Source organism: Cervus elaphus, chromosome 32, assembly GCF_910594005.1.
Source record: "Cervus elaphus chromosome 32, mCerEla1.1, whole genome shotgun sequence".
Taxonomy (NCBI): Eukaryota; Metazoa; Chordata; class Mammalia; order Artiodactyla; family Cervidae; genus Cervus; species Cervus elaphus.
The window spans coordinates 48,207,594-48,231,476 of NC_057846.1; the positions used below are offsets into that span (position 1 = coordinate 48,207,594).

Here is a 23,883-nt window from a genome sequence, read left to right on the forward strand (position 1 = left end):
CTGTGTCTATCTAACTATCTGGATATATTTTTAAATGTTTTTCTACTCTACTTGACTCAAAGTTCCATGAAAAAAAGATTATCTTACTTCATTCACTGTGATCTTTAAGAGCCCAGTTCCTGATCCCAACCTTGCCCTCAATGAATGTTTATGGGTGAGATAAAAAGCTGCCCACTCAAGGCGTATTGACTGCTGTCAATGAGAGGCTGTCTTTCAGGCTATAGTCCTCAGTTCGGTTCAAATGAAACCATTTTCTATTTTTATTATAGATTGTTGATTATTTTCTATAATAAAAATAGAAAATAGTTTCATTTGAACCGAACAGAAGACTATAGCCTGAAAGACAGCTTCTCTGATTACTCTGAGGAACTTCTGCAGAGAAATATGGTTTTCAGCACAGTTTTATATCTTGTCATAATAAAGGACATCAAAGAAGTCAGGCAGACATCCCTTCAAGGTTTTAAAAACTAGACCACCACATACACAGTGGGTCAGTGTGGTTTCAGCATCTGAGAAGTGAGCCTTCTCATCAAAGGAGGACCAGCATTGGCGTCCCAGGAAGAGAGGTGCTTCATCTTTAACATGGACATTTGTTACTTCCTGTCAATGAGCCCTTTTCTTTTATCGTTAAAGCAGGAGAAGGCAATGGCAACCCACTCCAGTATTCTTGCCTGGAAAACCCATGGACGGAGGAGCCTGGTGGGCCACAGTCCATGCGGTTGCAAAGAGTCAGACACGACTGAGTGACTTCACTTTCACTTTTCACAAACAGGGTAGGCCATAAACAGGGTGTTTTAGTTAGCATAAAATTCAAGTTAACTTTATGAATTTTTGCCTAGCTAAAAAATTTATGACATTTTGATTCCACTTGTTTGCTTAGTATGAATAGACTGCTATATTGCTAATTTTTAAAAAATAGATATTCAACAGGCAACAGTAGCACAGGTAACTATAATCAATATCTTGTAATAACCTATAATGGAAAATAATCTGAAAAATAATATATGTGTGTATGTACAACTGAATCTCCTTGTTGCACACCTGAAACATTGTAAGTCAACTCTACCTCAATAAAATGTATATGTGAAGGGAAAACAAAGAAAAAAAATCCTAAAGGAAATCAACCCTGAATATTCACTGGAAGGACTGATGCTGAAGCTGAAGCTCCAATACTTTAGCTACCTGATGCCAAGAGCCAACTCATTGGAAAAGACCCTGATTCTGGGAAAGGTTGAAGGCAAAAGAAGAGGGTGGCTGAGAATGTGATGGTTAGATTGCATCACCGACTCAACGGACATGAACGTGAGCAAATTCCAGGAGACAGTGAAGGACAGGGAAGCCTGGCGTGCAGCAGTCCATGGGGTTGCAAAGAGAGGGACCTGACTTAGCAACTGAACAACAGTAACTACTGCTCTTGGGGAAATGCTGATAACAGGGGAGGATGTGCCTATGTAGGGTGGAGAAGTATGGAGCCTCTTTGTCTCTTTTGATCAATTTTTTCTGTCAACTTAAAACTGTTCTAAAAAATAAAGTCTATTTTAAATGGGGGAAAAAAATTTAAGTTAACTCACGCATAAGCCAGAATGACGTTCCCATACCTCCGTATGTGAACATTTCTCTCATCACTGCTAAGAGCACTGAGATGGTCCGAGGAGGCTTCCTCCCTTTGGCTGTGATGAGGTGAACACACAGTACCACCTTGTTCTGTGTGCAGATACATAACATTATTTGACCTTGGTTTATTTTCTCTTGTGTGTGTAGCATAAACTGAGGGTGAACGCTGACCTGTAGAATGTGGCACAGTTACGCCAAGATCGGTTCACAATGCCACACACAGTGACCTTTGCTCTTGGCTTTTGGTATCAATCTCCGAAGCCACACGGGAAAAATTTTGGCTCCTCTTGATACAGAAAAACTCCTGGCATGGTGCCCTAAGCAGAGCAAAGACCCGGGGATAGGTTAGGGCCCTTTGAAGATGTTGCTCAGTTACAAGGGGAAAATGAAAGGAACCTGTGATTATTCTCATTTAAAACTTCTCAAGCCAGACACTTGGCTCTGTGCCTCTGAGTAGCAGCCTGTTTCCCTCAGTTGCATCCTAGAAAAAACGACCCTCCCCATCCCCTGCTTCAACAGGTAGAGCCTGCTTTTCCTTCCCTCCAGTCCAAAGTGAACAAAGAACACGTTTAAAGTGCGATTTTAGTTAGTCGCTTTGGCAGCGAGGATTTTTTTCCATCTTATAGGTCAAAATAACTGAGACACAAGGAAGTTAACTAATAGTCTGAGGGCAATCCTGTGGGTGCCTCAGCATCAATTCTTACAACTGGCATTTCCTCACCAGCCACAAAACCTTCTTTCAGACACCCCACTGAAGCCTGAAGGAAGAACCAGGAAGTAGGGGGACACAGCGCAGGATTGAGACGCCTCCTGGCAGAGTAGTTTCAGGGCAGTCAGTCCAGCAAGCCACTCCTTCTATGCTCCTGGTGGCTCAGATGCTAGAGTGTCTTCCTGCAGTGCAGGAGACCTGGGGTCGACCTTTGGGTCAGGAAGACCCCCTGGAGAAGGGAAAGGCAACCACTCCAGTATTCTTGCCTTGAGACTCCCATGGACAGAGGAGCCTGGCGGGCTACAGTCCACGGGGTCGCAAAGGGTCAGACACGACTGAGCGACTGACACTTTGGCACTTTCAAAACGGATTTGAGAATTAACCTAGAGGGAATCACCACCACCTGCTTTAAAAAAAAAAACCTCAAATGACCTCATTATCATGATTAATATTATTAAACCTTTTTTTTAGAGTAGTCTTAGGTTCACAACAGAATTAAGGGGACAGTACAGACATTCCCCATACACTACCTGCCCCGACACGTACATACCCCTCCCGCATTGTCCACATTCCCCACCCGAGTGGGACGCTGGTTACAAGCAGTGAGCTTGCACTGATGTGTGATCGATCAAAGCCCATAGTTAACATTAGGGCTCATTCTCGGTGCCGTACCTTCTATGGGTTTGGACAAGTGTGTGACGACATGTGTCTATCATGAGAGGATCACACACTGAAGTTTCACTGCCCTCCAGTGCCCTGTGCTCTGCCTGCTCATCCTTTTCCCAGCTGCCAATTCTTGGCAACCCCAGATCTTTTTAATGCTTCCATAGTTTTGCCTTTTCCAGAATGCCGTGTAGTTAGAATCATACAGTAAGTAGCCTTTTCTAACTGGCTTCTTTCACTTAGTAATATGCATTTACGTTTTCTCCAAGTCTTTCTGTGGCTTGGTAGCTCGTTTCTTTTTGGTGCTGAATACTATTCCATTATCTGGATGGACCACTGTTCATCTTTTCCCCTACTGAAGGCCATTTGGTTGCTTCCAAATTTTGGCAATTATAAATAAAGCTGCTATAAACAATTGTGTGCAGTTTTGTGTGTGTGTATGTGGACTTAAGTTTTCAACTCCTTTGCATAAAAACCAAGGAACATGATGGCTGGATAATATCTTACAAGTATGTTTAGTTTTGTGAGAAATCACTACATTATCTTCCAAAGTAGCTGTACCATTTTGCATTCGCACCAGAACTAGTGAGAGTTCCCTTTGCTCCATGTCCTTGTCAGCACTTGATGTTGTCAGTGTTCTGGATTTTGACCATTCTAACAAGTGTGCCTTTATTATTTTAATTTGCTTCTTCCTGTTGACATAAGATGTGGAGCATCTTTTCACATGCTTATTTGCCATATATTTATCATCTTCAATGAGGTGTTTGTTAAGGTCCCTGGCCCCCTTTTTAATTGGGTTGTTTGTTTTCTTATTGTTGACTTTTAAGAGTTCTTTGTATATTTTGAATAACAGTCTTTTATCAGATATGTCTTTTGCAAACATTTTCTTCCAGTCTGTGGCTAGTCATCTCATTCTCTTGACATTGTCTTTGACAGAGCAAGAGTTTTTAATTTTAACGAAGTTCAGCTTATCAACTCTCTCTTTTGTGAATTATGCCTTTGATGTTACAAAAAAGTTATGGGCATACCCATGGTCATTTAGGTTTTCTCCTATTATCTTTTGGAGTGTTATAATTTTGTGTTCTACATTTAGATTTGAGACCCATTTCAAGTTAATTTTTGTGAAGGATGTAAAGTTTCTGCCTAGGTTCATTTTTTTTTTTTTTTTTGGCATGTGGATGTCCAGTTGTTCTAGCACCCTTCGCTTTTAAGTTTTTGGGTTTTCTTTTCTTTTTTTTTTTTTTGGTTATTTAAAAAAAGCATTTATTTACTTGGCTGTGTTGGGTCTTAGTTGCAGTATGTGAAATCTTCCTTGCCGCACATGAAATTAAAAAAAAAAATATTTATTTATTATTTTTGGCTGCGCTAGGTCTTCATTGCTGGCACGGGCTTCCTCTAGTTGCAGCAAGCAGGGGCTGCTCTTTAGTTGCGATGCATGGGCTTCTCACTGCAGTTGTTTCCTTGCTCCGGCCTCTAGAGCACAGGCTCAGTAGTTGTGGAGCACAGGCTTGGTTGCACCGAGGCTTGTGGGATCCTCCGGGACCCAGGGCCCAGGTCACGTTCCCCACACTGGGAGGCGGACTCTCAACCACTGGCCCAGTCCTGGTCACTCTTCAGAAAAAGATGCTATTTATTTTTAACTGGAGTCAGTTGCTTGACAATGTTGTGTTGGTTTCTGGCACAGAGCGAGGTGGACGAGCCCTAAGCACACACGCATGCCCTCCCCCTCAAGCCTCCCTGCCGCCCTCCAGGTGGTCAGAGCGTAGCCGCTGAGCCCCCTATGTTTTGTAGCAACGTTCCACCATCTATTAAAGGACTATCTTTGCTCCGCTCCACAGCCTCTCTACCTTTGTCAGAGGTCAGCTGACTACGTTTATGAGGATTTCTTTCTGGGCTCTCTGTTCTGTTCAGTCGATCTATTTGCCTACTTTTGCCGGTACCCCTGCCTTGATCACTGCAGCCCACTATAGTCTTGGTGTTGGGTAATGTCAGCTCTTCGACCTTGTTCTGTTCCTTTCTTATTTTATTGGCTATTCTGGGCATTGTGCCCCTCCATACAAACTTTAGAATTAGTTTGCCATTGTCTGCAAAATGATAGCTGGAATTTTGGTTGGAATTGCATTGAATCAACAGGTCTATTTGGGAAGAACTGACATCTTAGGAACACTAAGACTTTTTATCCATCAGCATGGGCTATCTCTCCACTTACTTAGTTCTCTGATTTGGTTCATCATCGTCATTTTTTAATGTCATGAATGAGTACCAGAATGAGTAAAAATTGTTGAAAGAAATGCCAGAAAAGAACATTTGGTGATCTAAAATTTTAGATTCTCTTGCCATTAAGTAAACCAAACAGTGATGGCAAATTCAACCTGTTGTTTACCCAAACAAGCAAATAAAGCCTCCTACCATTTGTCTTACATGTCTAATGGAAAGTGCTATTAAAACGATCGAGATAAAGAAGATTGTTTTCTCTTTCCCTCATCAGGTGGAGGACAATATCAGATTCTGCTTTAAAAAATTAAATTTCCCACGTTCTTAATTTAATGAGTACAAAAATATTGTTAAGAAAAACTAAAGAGCTTTCCATAAAATAAAGGTCCTTCTCTGGTCATTAAATAGGGATGAAAGTGCATTCACTTTCAGAAATTAAGTGCTGGGATGGATTTTAGGAATTCATTATTCCAATCCCTTGCATTTATTTATGTGAGTGGAATGACTGGAAAAGAAACAAATGAGTGGGTCAAGGTAATACAAATAATTATGACTACGGCTCAGATAGATCAGCTCAGTGCTAAACCCAGCATTTGGAGATTTGTGAATGACTGCATTTTCACCTATTGGAAAAAAAAATCCAATCATCCTAGAAACTGGATAAGTTAGAGAAAGGTATTTTAACTTCAGCGTTTAGTTGCAGCTAGGAAATGCTATGGGAAAAAAATATTCATGAAAAGATTTTTCTAAGAACTGAGTCATTTCCCTTAAAATATCATCATTAAAGGCTAGAACTTGTAGATCAGCAAAGAAGTCTGTCGCCAGAAGCTATTCTCTCTGCAAGTCTGAATTCAGCCGTGTATCTGGTTTGTGCTTAATCTTTGCCAAGACAGGAGCGTTCCTCCTCCTTCAGAGAATTTACATCCTGCTCAATGATGTTCAGCCCCACAGGGGGAGGGGATGAACTGCCCTGCTGACTGCTCCCTCTCCAGAGCCCATAATAGGGCCAGCCCAAGCCAGGGGCAGCTTGGAAGCAGTGTTACTAATTTTTGTTGAGTTAATTAGCTTATGAAGAAAAGATTTTTAGCAGTTGGCGTTTTTCTGAGTTTTCCAATAGCATCAATTTATTTATTTATTTTTTTCTCCAAAATAACAGATCATACTCCCTGACCACCCGCGCTGTGCCAAGCTCTGTACAGGACATCTGTTTACTTTAACAACGAACACCTCATGCCATCCTTACCAAGTGGGCATGCCTACCTTCCCCACTGTTACAGACGAGGAAGCGGAGACACACAGGAGCCCACTAACCTGCCCAAAGTGTCCAGAAAAGACACAGACCTAGAGCTCATACCTCAAGTACATTATCTGGCATGATCAAAGTAGGAGGTTTTGCTCTAAATTTATATAAATGGTAATTCATGTGGCAAACTTGGGCTAAGACAAGTTTATTGTGAAAGAGATCTATGATACATGGAAATAGAAAGTATTGATAAGACCTGTACTGCCCTCAAACTGAGCATCTCTTTTAAACTGACAAAGACAAATAAATTCGAAGTTATGACAGTCACAGCAGGTATGACTCAGGGATTTTAAGAATCTGAAAATAGCCCTTAATACTAAGCATTGTATTATATGAGCTATTATTTACAGATGAATTATAGTTGATTTCCATGGAAATGAATAAGATTCACTGTATTCCCTTCCTAAATAGAAATAATATTTTCACTGAATTTTTAAAAATTACATTTCCACTCTTGATGGATATAAACATACCTTAAAAAAAGTACACTTAACTGACATGTTTGGGGATGATGTGTATTAAAGATTTCTTCTGTGACAAAGAATTTACCACCACAGTATACTTTTGTGTGCTCACAATGAACATAGGTTATTACAGTCCAATTAGCAATTACTCAGCTCATCTTAAATTGATCTTTCAGATAGCTGAAAAATCAAGATTTAACATAGAAGTGTTTTGGTATCCTTACCTTCCTTTCCCCACTCACCTTTTTTCCAAATGCACTGTAATTAATCAGCATCTTCATTTATGCATACTTAGGTTTTTAGTCAGTGGCTTAGTTCATAGGAAATAATTCAGTTCAGTTCAGTTCAGTTCAGTTGCTCAGCCATGTCTGACTCTTTGCGACCCCACGGACTGCAGCACACTAGGCCTCCCTGTCCATCACCAACTCTCAGAGTTTACTCAATGGACATGAGTTTGGGTAAACTCCGGGACATAGGAAATGATTGGTGGCTGCAAACAGACCTTGTAATTGGTATATAAGGCACTGCTAGTTTAGAATATTATTTTGAGGATTTTCATGCTTGTGATACCATTTGGTCATTCAGTGTAGACTTCACATGATTTTATTTGGATATTTTATTCGTGATAACTGTAAGAATGAACGGAAGTCAGCAGATGCTAATTGCCCATCTACTTGTCCATCACTGTGCTAGCACCTCAGAGACCCTTAACAGAATGATTAAGAAATGATATATGACCAGCAATTCCACTCCTAAGCATATTCCCAGGAGAGATGATTGCATGTATCCACAAAAAGAATTGTTCAAACACAGATGCTTTATTTGTAGTAGCTCCAAACTGGAAACAACCCAAATGTTCATCAATTGTGAAACGCTCACACATGTTTATGAAAAATAGGAAATCTTTCTCATTCACACCATAGCGTGGACTGAGCTCAAAAGCTTTACCTTGAGTAAAAGAAACCAGGCATGATGTGATCCTCTTTGTATGGAGTCCAAGAACTGGCAAAGCTTATAGCTGATGGCAGGATTCAAAATAACATTTCCTCTAGAAGGGAAGGGTTGTCAAGAGAGAAAAGACACAGAGAAACTTTCTGACTTGCTGGAAACATTTTTGATCTTGTCTGGATGTTGATTGCACAAGGATAGAAAAATACGAAACTTCATCCAACTGAAAACTGAAGATTTGTCTATTTTACTATTATGTAAGTGTTAGTTGATTCACTCCTGTCTGACTCTTTGCAACCTCATGGACTATAGCCCACCAGGCTCCTCTGTCCATGGGATTCTCCAGGCTAGAATACTGGAGTGGGTTGCCAAGCCCTCCTCCAGGGGATCTTCCCTACCTGGGGATCAGACCCAGGTCTCCTGCATTGCAGGCAGATTCTTTACCATCTGAGCTACCAGGGAAGTCCTAATTAAATGAAATTTGAATTGAAATTACATAAATTGAATTTGATTGAAATTATATAACTCAGTTGGTAAAGAATCTGCTCGCCATGCAGGAGACCTGGGTTCGATCCCTGGGATGGGAAGATCCTGTGGAGCAGGAAATGGCAACCCACTCCAGTATTCTTGCCTGGAGAATCCCATGGACAGAGGAGCCTGGCAGGCTACAGTCCATGGGGTCACAAAAGTAAGATACGACTTAGCGACTAAACCACCACATTTCAATTAAAAAATTATCACTAAACTTTTTTCAACACAATATTTTGTTGTAGGGCTTTATGCATGTTGAAGTGCCTAGGCCTGTTTCACTATTTGCACTGTATCTGTTTACAGCAAAGATGGTTTATGTTCTGGTGGAGTTTGGCTTGGCTGATGGGTGTGTTGGGATAACACTAAATTACTGCATCAAATAAACCTTCACTTTTCAGCAGCTTCATACAACAGAAGTGGATGACTCAGATACTGCCCAGGTCAGTGTGAATGTTCTCAGATTCCTCTGTAAGGTGATGCAGGGACCCAGGCTCCTTCCAGCTTGTGGCTTACAGCTTCCTGCCCAGGAGCCTCAGAATCTTCCACTGTCAGTTGCAAAACAAGGAGAGACAATGTAACCAGGGAATTTTCTATGTTACTGCTGTTAACAGGCATGTGCTATTTAGGCCTCTTCTGGTTGTCCCAGAGAACAACCCCTTCCATGAGGAACTAGAGAGCCATCTCCTGACTCCCAGAACACGTGCAGGTTTTCTCCACCCACAGCCTGCCCACCACTTCCTCTCCTGCATACACGGAGCAGGATGGGCTGGTTAAGGGTACAGCCTCCACCAGTAGTGTCTGGGCTCGAGCAGATGATGTATTCTTCCAGTGTCTTAGCTCCCACATCTGAAAAGCAGAGTGCATAAGAATACTACTCCTCAGAGCTCTAGGGCAAATTTTAAAAGGGTCTGAAGTATTTAGGACAATACCTGGAACATAATACGAGTTTAATAAATGTCAACTGTATCATCCACTTCTTGCCATAACCAGCCATTTCAGAAGGTCTGCTTACTCTCCAGCACACCCTAGGTTCCTCCCACAGCACACAATCAAGTCCTCTCCCCCAGTCAGCTTCACGGACATGGAACTTATGCAGTCACACGGGGCCCCACGCTTGGAGCCTGGCAGTTAGTTTAACACTCTGACTGTACCATTTTGAAACTGCTAGTAATTTTATCTTTGAACTTGCATTTTGTAAATGAAGTCTGGAGCAGCAGCGATCCACACGAGGTATGTGTCCACTGTGGTCTTCCCAGCCCACTCGCATGGGGCAGTCTCGGTGCCCCGTGAACTCAGAATCCTGATGCCCTCACGATGTCTGGGAGGTGAGCAAAGCTCGTCAGGTACCAGGCAAGCAAGTTACATCTGCAGCTAAGTGGGACAACCCACGGGGCCAAGTTTCCTATTCCAAACAGAACATGTTCCGAATGCAAAAAAAAAAAAAAAAAGACAACAGCCAAGGAACCCTATCGTGTCTTTTCTTACTTGTTTTCCTTCCCTCTTTTAACTAACTGAAGACAGAGAAGAAAAGGGCAACCCAGAATTTATTTTCTTTGCAGTCCTTCTTAATTCATCTGTAAGTTAAAGATGGAGTATGGATAGAATGGGCATATATAAAGAAGCTAAGACATGGAAGCAACCTAAATGTCCATTGACAGAGGAATGGATAAAGAAGATGGTACATATGTATATGTATGGTACATATATACATATGAATGGTACATATATATAATGGGATATTACTCAGTCATCGGAAAGAATGGAACAATGTCACTTGCAGCAATATAGGTAGACCTAGAGATGATCATTCTCAGCGAAGTAAGACAAAGACAAATATCATATAATAGCACGTATTTGTGGAATCTAAAAAAATGATAAAAATGAACTTATTTACAGAACAGAACACACACAGACATAGAAAACAAATTTATGGTTCCCAAAGGGAAAAGGGATGGGAAGGGTAAATTAGGAGCTTGGGATTAGCAAAGTACTATACATAAAGCAAATAAGGTCCTCCTGTATAGCACAAGGAACTGTGTTTAGTATCTTGCAATAAATTATAATGGAAAGAATATATGTGTATGTATATTATAACTGAGTCATTTTTCTGTACACCAGAAACTAACACGACATTGCAAATCAACTACACTTCAATTAAAAAAAAAAAAATGTTGAGTCAGTTTTGTGCTGTGTTTCAACTGTTCTCGTGAGAACAAAACATATCTGCATATGCAAACCACAAAGTATCCGCACATACTTGCTACAAAATACAGATTGAGTAATTGTGTTGATTTCGCAATGAGTTAAATGCTCCTATATTTTCCCTTAAAACTAGCACTGCATGATCTAAAAATGAGCAGTGAAATTGATGCTAGTCATTTAAAATGCTTGTTTTCCTTTACTTAGAATGATATTAAATAGCAAATAAAAAATACCATAATCATTCCAAAGAGAGAACATGGAACAAAAGAGAGAGCTTTATATATTTTTGTCTTTAGTGTGGCACTTTTTTTTTTTTCCTGCTTCTTGAATAAAGGGCTCTGCATTTTCATTTTCCACTGGGTCCTGCTAATAATACGGCTGGCAACCTCCTTTCTTTACTCCAGCTTCTCCCCAAATATCCACCCAGGACCTTCGACAGAAAGTCTCACCTGAACCAGTCTTCCTCACCAGCAACTACTTAGTAATTTATATTTATATATTTCTCATTGCACCTTGACTTTTAGCATTAACTTTAAGCATGGAATCTCCCTATTAAGTCTGTCTTTTCTCTGAAGGGCAGGGACAGACTTGACATTCTTATTTGACTGGCCATGAACCAGAATCACTGGGGCCCTCATAGCCAGAGTAAATTCCAGCAACTGACAATCAACAGAATCAAGAGCTCCAGGGTTGGGTAATTTGGTTGCACAGTGAACGTGAGAAGCAGCTGTGGAATGAATGAGTGAAAACCACTGGTTCTGGGGCCTACAATGTTACTTCTGGTTCCAGCACTTCATGGTGAAATCTGGTCCGTCCTGAACGGACCAGTTTAAGTGCAGCCCTGTTCAGTGAAAGCTCCCCATTTTTCCATTCCCACATACCCTTGTTTCTAAACCTGACATCAAGTTCCTTGGTTGTTGTTAGTCACCAAGTCGCGTCCGACCCCCATGGACTGTGGCCCGCCAGGCTTCTCTGTCCATAGGGTTTCCCAGACAAACGAGAGCAGGTTTCCATTTCCTTCTCCAGGGGATCTTCCCGACTCAGAGATCGAACCCACGTCTCCTGCTTGGCAGGCGGATTCTTTACCCCTGAGCCCCCTGGAAAGCCCTGAAGTTCCTTACCATATACTAATTACCTTAAATACTAATATAGTTTGAATTGAATTTTACTTCTCTGGTTAGACTCTGCTAACACTGAGGTCACAGCAGAGGGAGCCCAGGCTGGGATAAATGACGCTCTTGCTTCATCTTGAGAGCAAAATTTAAAGGAACATAAAAAAACTCAGTAGTTGAGAGACAATATTTTCATGCCATATTTTAAACATCAAAATGAATGCAACAAATTATCCAAGATGAACAGTGTATCAAAACGTTCAGTAGAGAGAGGCTTGGACCCTGTCTGGTACCACCGGCCTCATTGCTCCCAGTGTCCCCCCAGCCCGGCTGGGTGCTGTTTTATTTATCTTCTCACCCCGGCAGTTCATGAATACATGAATATATGAATGATTTGCTTCCTTGAGCCAAGTCACCAGCCTGAAATTTGTAGCCCCTTGGTAATGACGGTGGCTACGGTGAAGGGTGAGCCTAGGTCACGAGAACAGCTTTGGCGTGCCCTCTCAGATCAGAACATAGGACCCTGTGGTCTAAAATTTGAATATGACTTTCTGCCTTCAATCAAGTCCCTGTAAAATTCTCCTCCAATGTACCCCCTTGTGTAAAATTAGAAAAACAAACACCATGTCCTGTTGGTAACCCTTCCTCACCGTGACGCAGCCTGGAAGGCTCAGTGGGCTGATTTCCGATGGAATCACGCTGTCTCAGTAACACTGCACCAACGTTGCCCTGGCCTGGGGCCTTCCCTGGAGGCCCAGTGGTGAAGACTCTGAGCTCCCAACACAGGGCACAGGGGATGATTGGTCCAGAAACTAAGATCCCACATGCCAGTGTGGCCAAAAAAATTAATAAAATTACCCTCACTTATTGTTATATAACATTGCTTCATTAATTGCTTGAATAATGCCACATTGTTTATTTAGCTTTCATTTACTCTTTATTTCAGAAGTTTCCAGGCCAAATGAGATCATAAAAACAAAGTCAGGGAACAAAGGGAAGCAACAGCTTTTATTATATTCCGTTCTCTGTATGATGTTTCCTACTTAAGAAGGAAGTGAGCTCCCAGTTACACTCGGGAAGAGGATGCAAATATAGGATAGATAAACATAAGGTCCTGTATAGGGAACTATATTCAATATCTTATGATAAACCATAATAGAAAAGAGTATAAAAAAGTGTTTAGATGTGTAAAACTGAATCACTTTGCTCTACAGCAAAAATTAAACACAATATTTTACATCAACTATACTCAATAAAATTAAAAAAAAAAAAAAAAAGCCCCAGCGGATTAGAACCTAGCACCCACCTCCTGTCCTTTCAAAGCAGTTCTAGGGGCTCCAGGGCCCGGAGAAGACCAGGTGTCAACCGTGCTGGCCTCTCAGGGCAGGCTTTTCCCTCAGTGGCCAGCTTTTCGCCCACGGTTAGCCACCAGAGGGCCGCCTGTTTGGTTCAAATGGTGCAGACGCCACAGCTTTCCTCCAAACCAACCAAAACATCCCGGGCTGCTCTGGAGCAAAGCCCAGGAACTTCCCTGCAAAAGGAGAACAACTTCTCTCCGGCTACAAACCCTGCAAGTCCTAGGGGGCCGCCTTGTTCAGCGTGAAGAAAAAATAAAGCCCGGATTTCTTGCCAAGGACCGAGGGGGAAAGAAGGTCCTTGGAGTCTGAAAGGAGAGGTCCCTCCGTCTCGCCAGGGAACCCTGGGGTCTGCAACTCCCTCGAACGCTCAAACGCTGCGCCCCGGAGCAGGGCAGTTTCTGAATTCTTGACAGTTGTGTCAAGAGGCGACTGGTCCCTTTCCCCGGAAAGCTCACAAGAATTGGGACTAGAACACACGCCACTGGCTGCAGATTTAGAAAACTCTCCAATAAATCCTCGTTCAGACAGTGAGGCTAAAAAAAGTCAAAGCTCTGTCAAAACAGTTGGCTATGCTAATACATGTGTACACTGAATAATGAAGTCGGAATTATTTTAATATTATCTGTAAGAAAATCCTTATACCCTGTCGTCCAAATAGCTCTCTGGCAACTCGGGCTTCTGACCGATGACATTTTCGTTTCCTGGGTACCGAGAATTTTCACAAGCTCGCTTCTAGCCCAGAACCGCAGAAGTCTGCTTCCTCTTCTCCCAGCCTGGACCCTCGGCCTTCAGGACTAGGCTGGGGGGTGGATTTTAGAAGTGCATATCTGACTCGGGCAGGACTTTTCAAGAGTATAAATTATTTTTGTCTTCCGGGTTTTATTTGGACGTGTCCCGGGCAAAGACAAACGAGCCAGGCGGTCTTTCTGGAACCCGTGCGGGGTCTCCACCCCGCGCCGGGCTCCCAGGATGTGCGGGGTGATGCGGCGGGGGCGTCTCCCGCAAGCGCAAGCCAGGTATTTTCCAAAACTTCCAGCCCCGGGGTTGGCGATGGGGGGGGGGGGGGGACCGCCAGACGCCCGGCGGGAGCGAGGCCCCAGGAGGAGCCAGAGCGCCGCGTCGGCCCCGACACGCGCCACAAGTGGTTTGGAGAAGGGAGGAGCGCGGCGGCCGGGGCCCGGCGGAGCCCGAGCTTCTGGAAGTCACCCTCCCGGCCCCGTGTCCCCGGCCCCCGTCCCTTCCTCTCTGCCGACTAGAGGAATGACGCCCAAGCCCGAACCTCCCTGCGCACGCAGCCGGGTGGGTGGACGCGCGGCCACCAAAACGGCCGCGACATCGCCGCCGGGGGAGGACTCCGGGGTGGAGGGCACGGCCCGGACGGGGCCCGGGGGCGCCCGCACCTGGGGCGGCAGGTGCGGAGGCGGTGAGCCGGACGGCGCGGGCCGGGCGCGCGGGGCCGGGGGGCGCGGCGGACGCGTCGAGGGCGGGGGCGTCGGGGACCGGCGGGCGCCCGGGGCGCGCGGCCGGGAGGCCATTTCCTCGCGGCGCCCCGGGAGGAGTCGGGCCGGCCTGCTCCGGGCCGCCGCCGCCGCGCGAGTCGGAGCGCCGGGCGGGCCGGAGGGGAAACCAGGTCACCGGCTGGCAGACGCGGCGCGGGCGCCGGGGCCGGAGGAGGGCAGCGGCCCGGAGCGGGCCGGGCGCGCGGGCCCGAGAGGCGGGGACTCGGCGGCCCGGCCGCGCTCGCCGCCCGCGCCTATAAAAGTGGAGCGGCCCCGGCGGGCGGCGCGGCCCCGGCCCGGCCGCCCCTCTCCGCCCGGGGAGTTGACATTTTGCAGGACGCGCTCCCGGGACCCCGCCGCCGGGAGGAGGGGGCGGAGGAGGGTGGAGACTGCGGGGCTCGGCCAAGGCGGGCGCGCGTCCTCGGGCGGGCGGCCGTGACGCGGCGGGGATTAACTTTGCATGAATAAGGCGAGTGCGCCGGGGAAGCGGCCCTCCTGCTCCGGGCTCGGGCAGCGCCCGCAGGCTGCCTCCCCCGGCGGGGGCGCCCCACCCGGCCGGCTCCAGCGCCCCGGTAATTCGGCGAGAGGACGGCGCGGAGGCGGGGGGTGTGGGGGCGACAGTCCCGGCTGTCCGGAGGGCGGGCGGGCGGGGGTGTCGCGGGAACCCCTCGGGGTGCGAGCGGCGACGCCGAGCGCGCGGGCGGGCGTGGGTGGGGTGTCAGCCGCCGGGCGCCCGCCGCGGGGAGGAGGTGCCCTCCGCCTCGGGCACCTTCGGGGAGCTGCGGCGTGGGCAGCGGCGGAGCGGGGCGGCTGGGGCGGCCGTGGCCCTCGGACCCCGAGCCCCGGCTGGTTGCCAGACTCCTTGTGACCCGGAGTTTGGCATCCTCGGCGCCGAACCCAGTGGAACTTTCCATGATGAGGAAGTTCTGTGACACAAGGGTTCGGAAAAGGTTGGCAGACAGCGGGGCTGAGGGACGGGGGCGGGGGCGGGGGGGTGCGGTGGAGCCGGTTTAAAGGGACGGCGGGTCCCCCAGCCCCCTTGTCTCCTGCCCCGGAGCTCCGGGCTTTGCAGGCGGCACGGACCCCGCGGGTGGCTTGCGCCGGTGCCCGCGCCTGGCGACTTGGCGTCTGCCCACCTCCTCGGGGATTTGCGGCCGATTTCGCTCGCCTCAGGGTCGCGCTTCTTGCTTCGCTTCTCTTGACGCAGCATCTTCCCCTGGGCCGTCTGGAGTCGGTTCCGATCCGCGCAGCGGTGCCAGCCGCGCGCTCTCCCCCACCCCCGCCACCCCTCGGAGAAGGTCTCATTTGGGGAGTTTTCACTCCTGGTGGATGTGGTCCTTTTTATTTCCCGGCGACCATCATCAGGTTCTTACTAGTGTTGAATCTTAAGTCTTTTGATTTGTTTTCAGTGGAGGTGGGGTGAGTGTTTGAGGTCTGGAAGGTTCAATGTAGAATTTTCCCCAAATGGGAAATGTTCAAGGTGGGGTCTGGAATCACGACAGTTGATCAAGTGAAGCGAAGGAAGAGACAAGCGTTTACCTGAGCAGACACCCGCCCTTCTCACACGCAGAATTTGTGAAGATTCAAACACTAAGCCTAGTAAATACATGAAACAAAGTCTTCCCTTTAGTGTGTTATTGATCCTTTTGATGCTTGTGAGAGTCAGTTTTAAAGACCTGTTTTGAAGTTCAAGAAATTAAGCATTCCTTGGATAGTGTATATAACAGCACAGCAGTTTTTAATAGTATCAGTATATTGGGTAATGTAGACCTTTGGGGGCAATAATTTTATATTGTTTGACCTTTTAGTATGCATGTTTACATTGCAGTAATATGTAGCATGCTCTGGATTGCAAAGTAATACAAATTGCATGTTAGTCAAAATATTTCACCGGTTCATTCTGGATATTCACAGTGACAGATAGCTCCCTGATTCACTGCTGCTCGCCTCTCTGATTCTGAAACAAGGCAGGGACTAGGAAACACGAATGAAAAAGGTGTTTTGATGAAAGTTATTCTAAGCAGTGGATGTTTTCGGGAGTTTTCATGCCAGTTGCCTAAGCGTTTTAATTGACTTTAACAGCAATTCAATATCAAGCAACTTATTCGAGATGAGATATGTGAAGGCATTGGTGAACAGTCATTTATTATTTGTGCATGTTGAATAGATATCATCAGAATCTTATTCTTAATGAGTTTCAAAGTTTAATTGTATGTTGAAGTTGTGTCCTCTGCTAGTAAATGTGATTTGCTTCTAATTTTCAACAAGTGAAAGTAAATGATACTGAATTTAGCCATAGACTTTTCCTAAATAAAGCAATTCCTGGTGGCATTACAATGCAAATGCATAATTTTATTGACATTGAAAAATGATTTTTTATAAAGTAACTGACATTAAAAGAGAAATTAGCATTCCATTTCCCCCTCTTTAGACTCTTTGTAGCAAATTCTGCTCTAAGGGCGAATTAAGACTGATCTCTTTTAATTTAGCCACTTTGGGAAAAGGAGGTTTCTTGAACTTTCCTTCCCAATGGAGAACGTCATGGATCCTTTTCCTTTCCTGGGATTTTTGCAGTTGCTGAAACATGGCGTGTGGAGCCACAAATGATATTGCACATTTCCTTTTAGTATGCTCATCTTTTTGAAGGAAATCAGAAAAAAAAGCTGACTGGTTTCTTGAGCTCCTTTTTGTCATTGCACTGTAAGACTATGTGTTGCTTCTTTGAAGAGCGTGTCCCTGATGTTGGAGCCAAGGCAGGCTCCCATTGCTTCTCAGAACCCTGGCCTTGTTTTTGCTTCCCTGTATCCCTCTTCCATGGTCTTATTTGGTATCTGAGTTGCTCCTTGTTGAGTACTTGTCTTCCCTGTCTAGAATATAGAGTCTATGAGAAAAAGGGTCTTGACTGCGTGTTTACTCATGATTCTCTAGCATCTTGACTGGTGCTTAGCACACAGTAGGTGCTGGATAAATCTTTGTTGAGTAAATAAATGGTTGTGCCCAAACCCCACATTCCCCAAAATACTTAAGTAAGCATCTCCGTGGGTATCAATGGAGTATGTCAAGATCTGTACCTGTGTACGTGCCATGTGGTTCAGCTTCTCTCTTTTGATATGAAAGCTAGCCCTGTTTTGTGTAGTGACAACTCAGAGTTATTTCTGTGAGTTCTTCCTGGGGGCATTTGCCTTGAGTACCTGGAAATCCTCAGCAACAGTTTGTCTTACATGTTACCTTCATTCCCTGAAGACACTGACCTTCAACTCCCTGGGTTTCAGCAGAATCTTTATGAGTTCCAGAGGCATTGTCAGTGCTGAGAGTGAGATTCCAGGGAACAGACATCACTGGATGATAGCAATGCCTTCTCACTCAGCAGGTTCTGGCAGTGCCTTTGGCCTTGGCAGCCCCAAGGGGACCAAGGGCGTGTGGTGGTGTCGCTGGTCTGCAAAAGTAGCTGTTGGGGAAGGGGCGAATGGGACTGTCAAGACCCAGCACACGATACCCTTGCTGGTAGATTAGGCAATGCCCTGGGCCGCTACCCTACTTGTAAGTTAAGTCAGTCAACCTCTTCCCTGTCTCCTTGCCCCATTTCATAAACAGATTCTGATCCTGATAATTATGGGAAATATTGCACTATCAGAGTTTCCAAGTGACGGAGGTGTGATACCCAAGGGGGAGTCTTCAAATTAGCTATTCATGGAAACTCTTGTGACAGTTGGGACTAAAAGGAAATTACAATGGATGGTTCTGGTCATTTATTTTTGTTTATAGAGTATTGACTTTCAGAAACGTGTGTCAGTAAATGCATAGTAAAAAAAAAAAAAAAAAAAAAATTCCACAAAGTGATGAGACCAGTAAAAATGATAAAGGAAGAGAGATCAAAGTCTTAGGCGTAAATTTTTTTTTTAATTTTTTTTATTAGTTGGAGGCTAATTACTTCACCACATTTCAGTGGGTTTTGTCATACATTGATATGAATCAGCCATAGATTTACACTTATTCCCCATCCCGATCCCCCCTCCCACCTCCCTTTAGGCGTAAATTAAACTGAAATAAGTGCTTATTGCTTTTCAGTGTTTAATTTAGCTCTGAATTTCTGTGTCCAAGTTAGCAGGAAAAAAGGGGGGGAGGGGGCCACTGAGGTGGCAAGTGTGTACAGAACCTGTAAGGATAAATCAGATAACATTTGTAGAGGGCTTACCTCTACGTGCGTGCCAACTAGTTATACTCCCATGAAATAGCACGTCATGTAACTTGAACTTCATTTCTACAGAAAATGAAGTAAAGTTATTTATATGGTAAAGTCTTTTGTCAACCGGCAAGAGAAAAAAAGATGCAGAAAGTATAGTAACGGAAAATCACCTAGTGGGACTTTAGCTGTGGGGGCCTGAGCTCCCGTGGTTCAGTGGTGGAGATTTTGGACGCTGTCTCCAGTGCAGAAATAGAGCTCAGAAAAGCTAGAGGAATGAATGGTTAACATGTTCTTTAGGCTGACTTTCTCAAATGTCCAGTGTCTCAGCCAAGCTTTTAAACTGGAGCAGGCTGAGAGGATGGTTCAGGTCCAGGTACTGGAAAATGACCCTGCGGCCATAAACCTCTCTCAGCAGGTGGCCCTGATGCTTGGTGCTTTAGTCTGTATTCCCAGGTGGTGCAGTGACAAAGAATCTGCCTGCCAGTTTAGGAGACACAAGAGACGCAGGTTCCATCCCTGGGTGGGGAAGATCCCCTGGAGTAGGAAATGGCAACCCACTCCAGTATTCTTGCCTGGAGCATCCCATGGACAGAGGAGCCCGGCGGGCTACAGTCCATGGCGTTGCCAAGAGTCAGACGTGACTAAGCGCACGCGCACGCACTGTGTAGTTATCGACCTGCAGGACAGTTTGTTTGTTTATGTCTGTTTCATCTCTGTCTTCCCCTCTGAACGGTGATGATGGGCTGTGGGTTTCCTCATCCTTGACTCAGTGCATCTAGCCAAGGCTTTGAAACCTGGGCTCAGGGAGACACTCCTTTGGAAGAAGGAATGGGAGGGGGAGAAGGGAAGATGTTTCTCTTTCCTGTCTGATACTGTATCCGGTGTCATCTTCTGACTTAGTTTTGCTCAAGTGAATGTTTGCTGCCTGGCTTACATTATACGTCCGTATCACAGCAGAGAATTTTGCTAGAAGGGCTTATTCTCTTGCCTGAGCTGGTTAAACAATAGATGGCAGGTTAACTTCCTGCTTTATTTAAATTCATTTCAATTATCTGATTTGATTTCTCTTTCAGGCTACAAAGATTTATGTACCTACTGTGTGCCTGGCCCCTCTGGTTGCTCTGCAGCTCAGCATGTAGGCTAGTGAACTGTGAGACACTAGACAGATGTTAATGCAGAGAAATTCTGAAATGGTCTCCACTGTGATGGAACGGAATGCCTGTCGGGGTCCCTCACATGGCCCCCCTAGATGAAATAAACTTCTTTTAATCTGAGGAGGTGATGGTTTTCTGAGGTTTGCCACCCATGTGTATTAGTGTAAACTGCACCACGATTCACCCAGGACTCTCTTGGGATTCATGTGGTCTGGGATTGAATACGTTTAGGCTGGTGCATCTCTGATTAAGGATGCTCACTCTCCACCTTAAGGGCCTAAAGTGTTAGTCAGTTGTGGCATTTAGGCCAGTGGGCGAGAGGGGGAATGTCTGCATCACCGAGTCACAAATAGTATTTCCACGTCTTCTCAGGAATCTGCCCAACTGACAGCTAGAATCGTGATCCACATTTAATGCTAATGTTGTTTGGTCCATACTGTCCTAATTTCAAGGCACTTTGGAGACTTTATGTCCTGGCGGCTCTTCTTCTGTGGCACTATTTTTACTGAGTGAGAAGCTGAGCTCTGCTATGAACTTAAGTATCCTTTTCAAGTGACAAGTCAGGAGACCCAGGAGTTAGGATCCAGGAGCTCGACTCTTTCCCAGGAAGCATACTATAGCTTTTCCTTCATGACAGAGGCTCTAACATAAACATATTCATGTACTGATATGGATGTGTGTATACAGTGCATACAGAATATTTGTATTATTTTCATTTTGTAGATAACTGTATAGTAATATGTATAATAACATATGCATGTATGTGTTCATGCGTGTGTGTGTGTGTGAGTGTATGCCAAAAGTGGACTGTAGGTGGGGCACATATAACAATTAGGAAAAGACTGAGCTGAACTAATTACTCAACTTCCTAGTTCTAAAAAAAAAAAAAAAAAAGAGCTTTCAGGTATCATGGCTTCTCTTCCATGATCAAGAATGCAGGGTTTTTTTCAGAAAGTCATGAATGATGAGCTGATGAAAGCAAAAGCTTGGACAAAGACACGCTGCATACAGGTGTATCTTCTTCATTTGAGAAGTATGCTCTCTGACTCCTCTGGAGGCCCAGGAGTGTCTGAATTGAGGGGAGTGGAGAAGACAGTCCTTGTTTGGGTGGCAGACTGTATGATCGTGGCCTTCAGAGCCCGTTGCATCTTCTGACCCTTGTGACGTAGGTTGCTCAGTGGTTCCCAGGAAGGTCCTGATACATTCCTCCTTCCTCTTGTTTGTCTTGAGACTGTTTCCCCGGATTTCAGCCCTGGTTGTTCAGAACAGCTGCTCACCCGTTCATGATTGAGGTTAGCGATCATGAGCTTCTTGGGTTAGGGTCAGCGTTTTCTGTTTTCTCTCCCACCTGCGTCAGTGTCTCCCCACCTGCAAGTCCGTACTCGCAGAGGCTCCTCTGACAAGTCTGTGTCCTGTTCTCACAAACAGCGAGAAAGGCACTGCTCGTCTCTGACTTCAGCCGTGGTTCCCATGGCGAGAAATGCTACCGCCATGCTGATGTCCCCAGCTGCAGATCCTGTCATCAGTTTCCGTCCTCCTCCGCACTGCTGAGTGTTTGGGGACATCCTTGTCTGATTTTACTTTCTGCTGGGTACTCTGTGGGAGGTCCTCAGTTTAACAACTTAAGGCAAGTGTTTTCAGAGCCCGCTTTTCATGCTTGTGTACAAGGACAGTGTGTACCAAAACTTATTTGATCAGCATATTCTGTGTGTGTGTGTGTGTGTGTGTGTAAAACCACAGTTGGCCAACGTTGGATGCAAAAGGTTGTGAGGAATAATTCATGGTCCTTGCACTTAAAAATTAGCCCCATCTGCTTTAGAGCATGAGAACCCACCCCAGTATTCCTGCCTGGAGAATCCCCTGGACAGAGGAGCCTGGGGAGCTGTAGTCCATGGGGTTGCAAAGAGTCGGATACGGCTGAGGCGGTTTAGCAGGCAGGCTTTAACTTCTGCTACGTTTTTAAATTAACACTGTTTATTTTTGGCTGTGGTGGGTCTTTGTTGCTGCCGGGACTTTCTCTGGCGGTGGCGAGCGGGGGCCATGCTCTGGTTCCCACGTGCAGGCTGCTCACTGCGCTGGCTTCTCTTGGTGCAGAGACACGGGCTGCAGGTGCCCGGGCTCAGAGGTCATGGCTCTCTGGCCGGAGAGCACGCGGTCAGTGGTTACTCCTCTGCACGTCGGCTCTTCCCGGATCGGGGATCAAACCCGTGTCTTCTGCACTGGCAGGCCGATTATTTACCACTGAGCCACCAGGGAAGCCCCTTCGACTACATTTTATGACAAGTGATCACTCACAGTGAACCTTTATGCTCTTCTGTAGAAAAATCTATCAGTTTGTATTCAATAGCAATTAATGCTGCCATTGTGATGATGTAAAAATTAGGCTAAATTGCTGTTACTTTAAAAATGTTATAACCAGAAAATATCTTTTCTTGACTTCAGTTCTGGTGTTTCGATATATTAATTGACTCCAGGCAGAGAATGGTTTATTCCTGCCTTATATGTTTTTGTTTACGTTTTTGAATTTCACCTAAGATTCATTGTAATTTTTCCTCCCTATTTTACTCTCAGCATCTGGAAATCTAGAATAATATATTTATAGCTGAATTGTAGTTACAACAGGAGGAAGCATACGGTTGTATATCCTTATATTATTTGTGTGTGTGTGTGTTTTTTAAAGATACCAGGGGAACCTTATACAGGAAATCTTTCAAAAAAACAATCTAAATTATGGCCTGTGTGATGAACATATCAATTCATCCTGTAGTGTAGTACCTGTGAGGGACTCTTGAAAAAATAACCCTAGGCCTTTGGCTTGCTAATGTGATCTCACACTACAGATTCATACATGTGAGGTATTGCTAAGGCGAAGGCATCCTCTGGAATGTACTCTATATGAATTCATTTACTGTTAATTAAAAATGTGTTTTCTGATTTATTTTTATTTCAGGTGCCACAGAAACCAAGCCTTAAAATAATAAACTTGTTTCTTTTCTCCTGAAATCTGTCCCTTCCTCAGTCCAGCCCTCTATCTCTACATCCACCCCCACCCACGCACCCATCCATCCATTAATCCCTCACTCCTGCATTCATCCGTCCACCCATCCATCCTGTATGCACTGGGCATCTGCTGGGTAGGTACCAGGCTCTGTGGCAGGTTCCAAGACCCCATGGTGAACCTTTAAAAATCCTTGCTACAGAGATGCTCAGTCTCCTGGGTCGATCTACAGGCATTAATTTAGCATAGAGCAGTGTTTCTCAGCCTCTGGATCATTGACATTTGGGACTGAACAATGCTTTCCTATGAGGAGCTGCACTATGTATCATAGGATATTTAGCAGCTTCACTGGCCTCTTACCCAGCTAGGTACTTGCAGCCATGAAAAATGTCTCCAGGTATTGCCAGATGTCTCATGGGAGCAAAATCACCTGCACTGAAAACCACTGGTGTGTAATTAAGAACCTGGCTAAGAGTGGTGATGTGTGGCTTTATATCTTGTCTTCCCCTGACTTTGTTTCTTGTGCCCCTGTCTCCTCTATAACACAGTCAAGATTAAATGAAACAATGTAGCACTTGACCTGCAGTGAGGTGTTAAATATTAACTTCTCCCAGCAGTGGTAGAATTAATGCTTCAACAGTTACAATCAGTTACAATATAGATAAGTTCTGTGATGGAGAGAGTCCAGTATGGGGGTGGGGACCAGTAGTCTGGAGTGGAGAGAGGTCTAGGAGTGGGGAAACCATATGCAAATGTATGAAATGGGATAAAAGTATGAAACATTTGGGGATTGGAAGGAGCTTAGTTGGACATGCAGAGGACAGAAAATGAGGCCATGGGGGCAGGTGGAAGCCACATGATGAAGGCTTTCCAAGCCAAATAAGGAAAGTGGGTTTTATCTTGACTGCATGAAGAGACTAAGGGTCAG

At 45.2% G+C, this 23,883-nt stretch overlaps 2 protein-coding genes across 6 annotated transcripts in view; one reads left to right on the forward strand and one right to left on the reverse strand.

Annotated features, from left to right (window-relative positions):
• The first annotated feature begins 13,910 nt into the window (after positions 1–13,910).
• The window catches only part of THRB (thyroid hormone receptor beta), a 415,968-nt gene continuing 405,995 nt past the window's right edge, over positions 13,911–23,883 (forward strand). Inside the window, exon 1 of one of the 5 annotated variants that reach the window (XM_043893781.1) lies at positions 13,911–14,134. The gene's annotated coding sequence lies outside the window, so the exon portion shown is untranslated. Of the gene's footprint in view, positions 14,135–14,190; positions 14,418–14,508; positions 14,531–14,903; positions 15,190–15,459; positions 15,568–23,883 lie in introns of those variants that run through there. The other 4 variants (XM_043893780.1, XM_043893784.1, XM_043893779.1 and 1 more) reach the window with 4 other exon arrangements.
• On the reverse strand, positions 15,068–15,922 carry LOC122687906 (basic proline-rich protein-like). The gene has a single exon (XM_043893638.1). It carries the CDS (start codon positions 15,920–15,922, stop codon positions 15,068–15,070), a length of 855 nt encoding a protein of 284 aa, XP_043749573.1.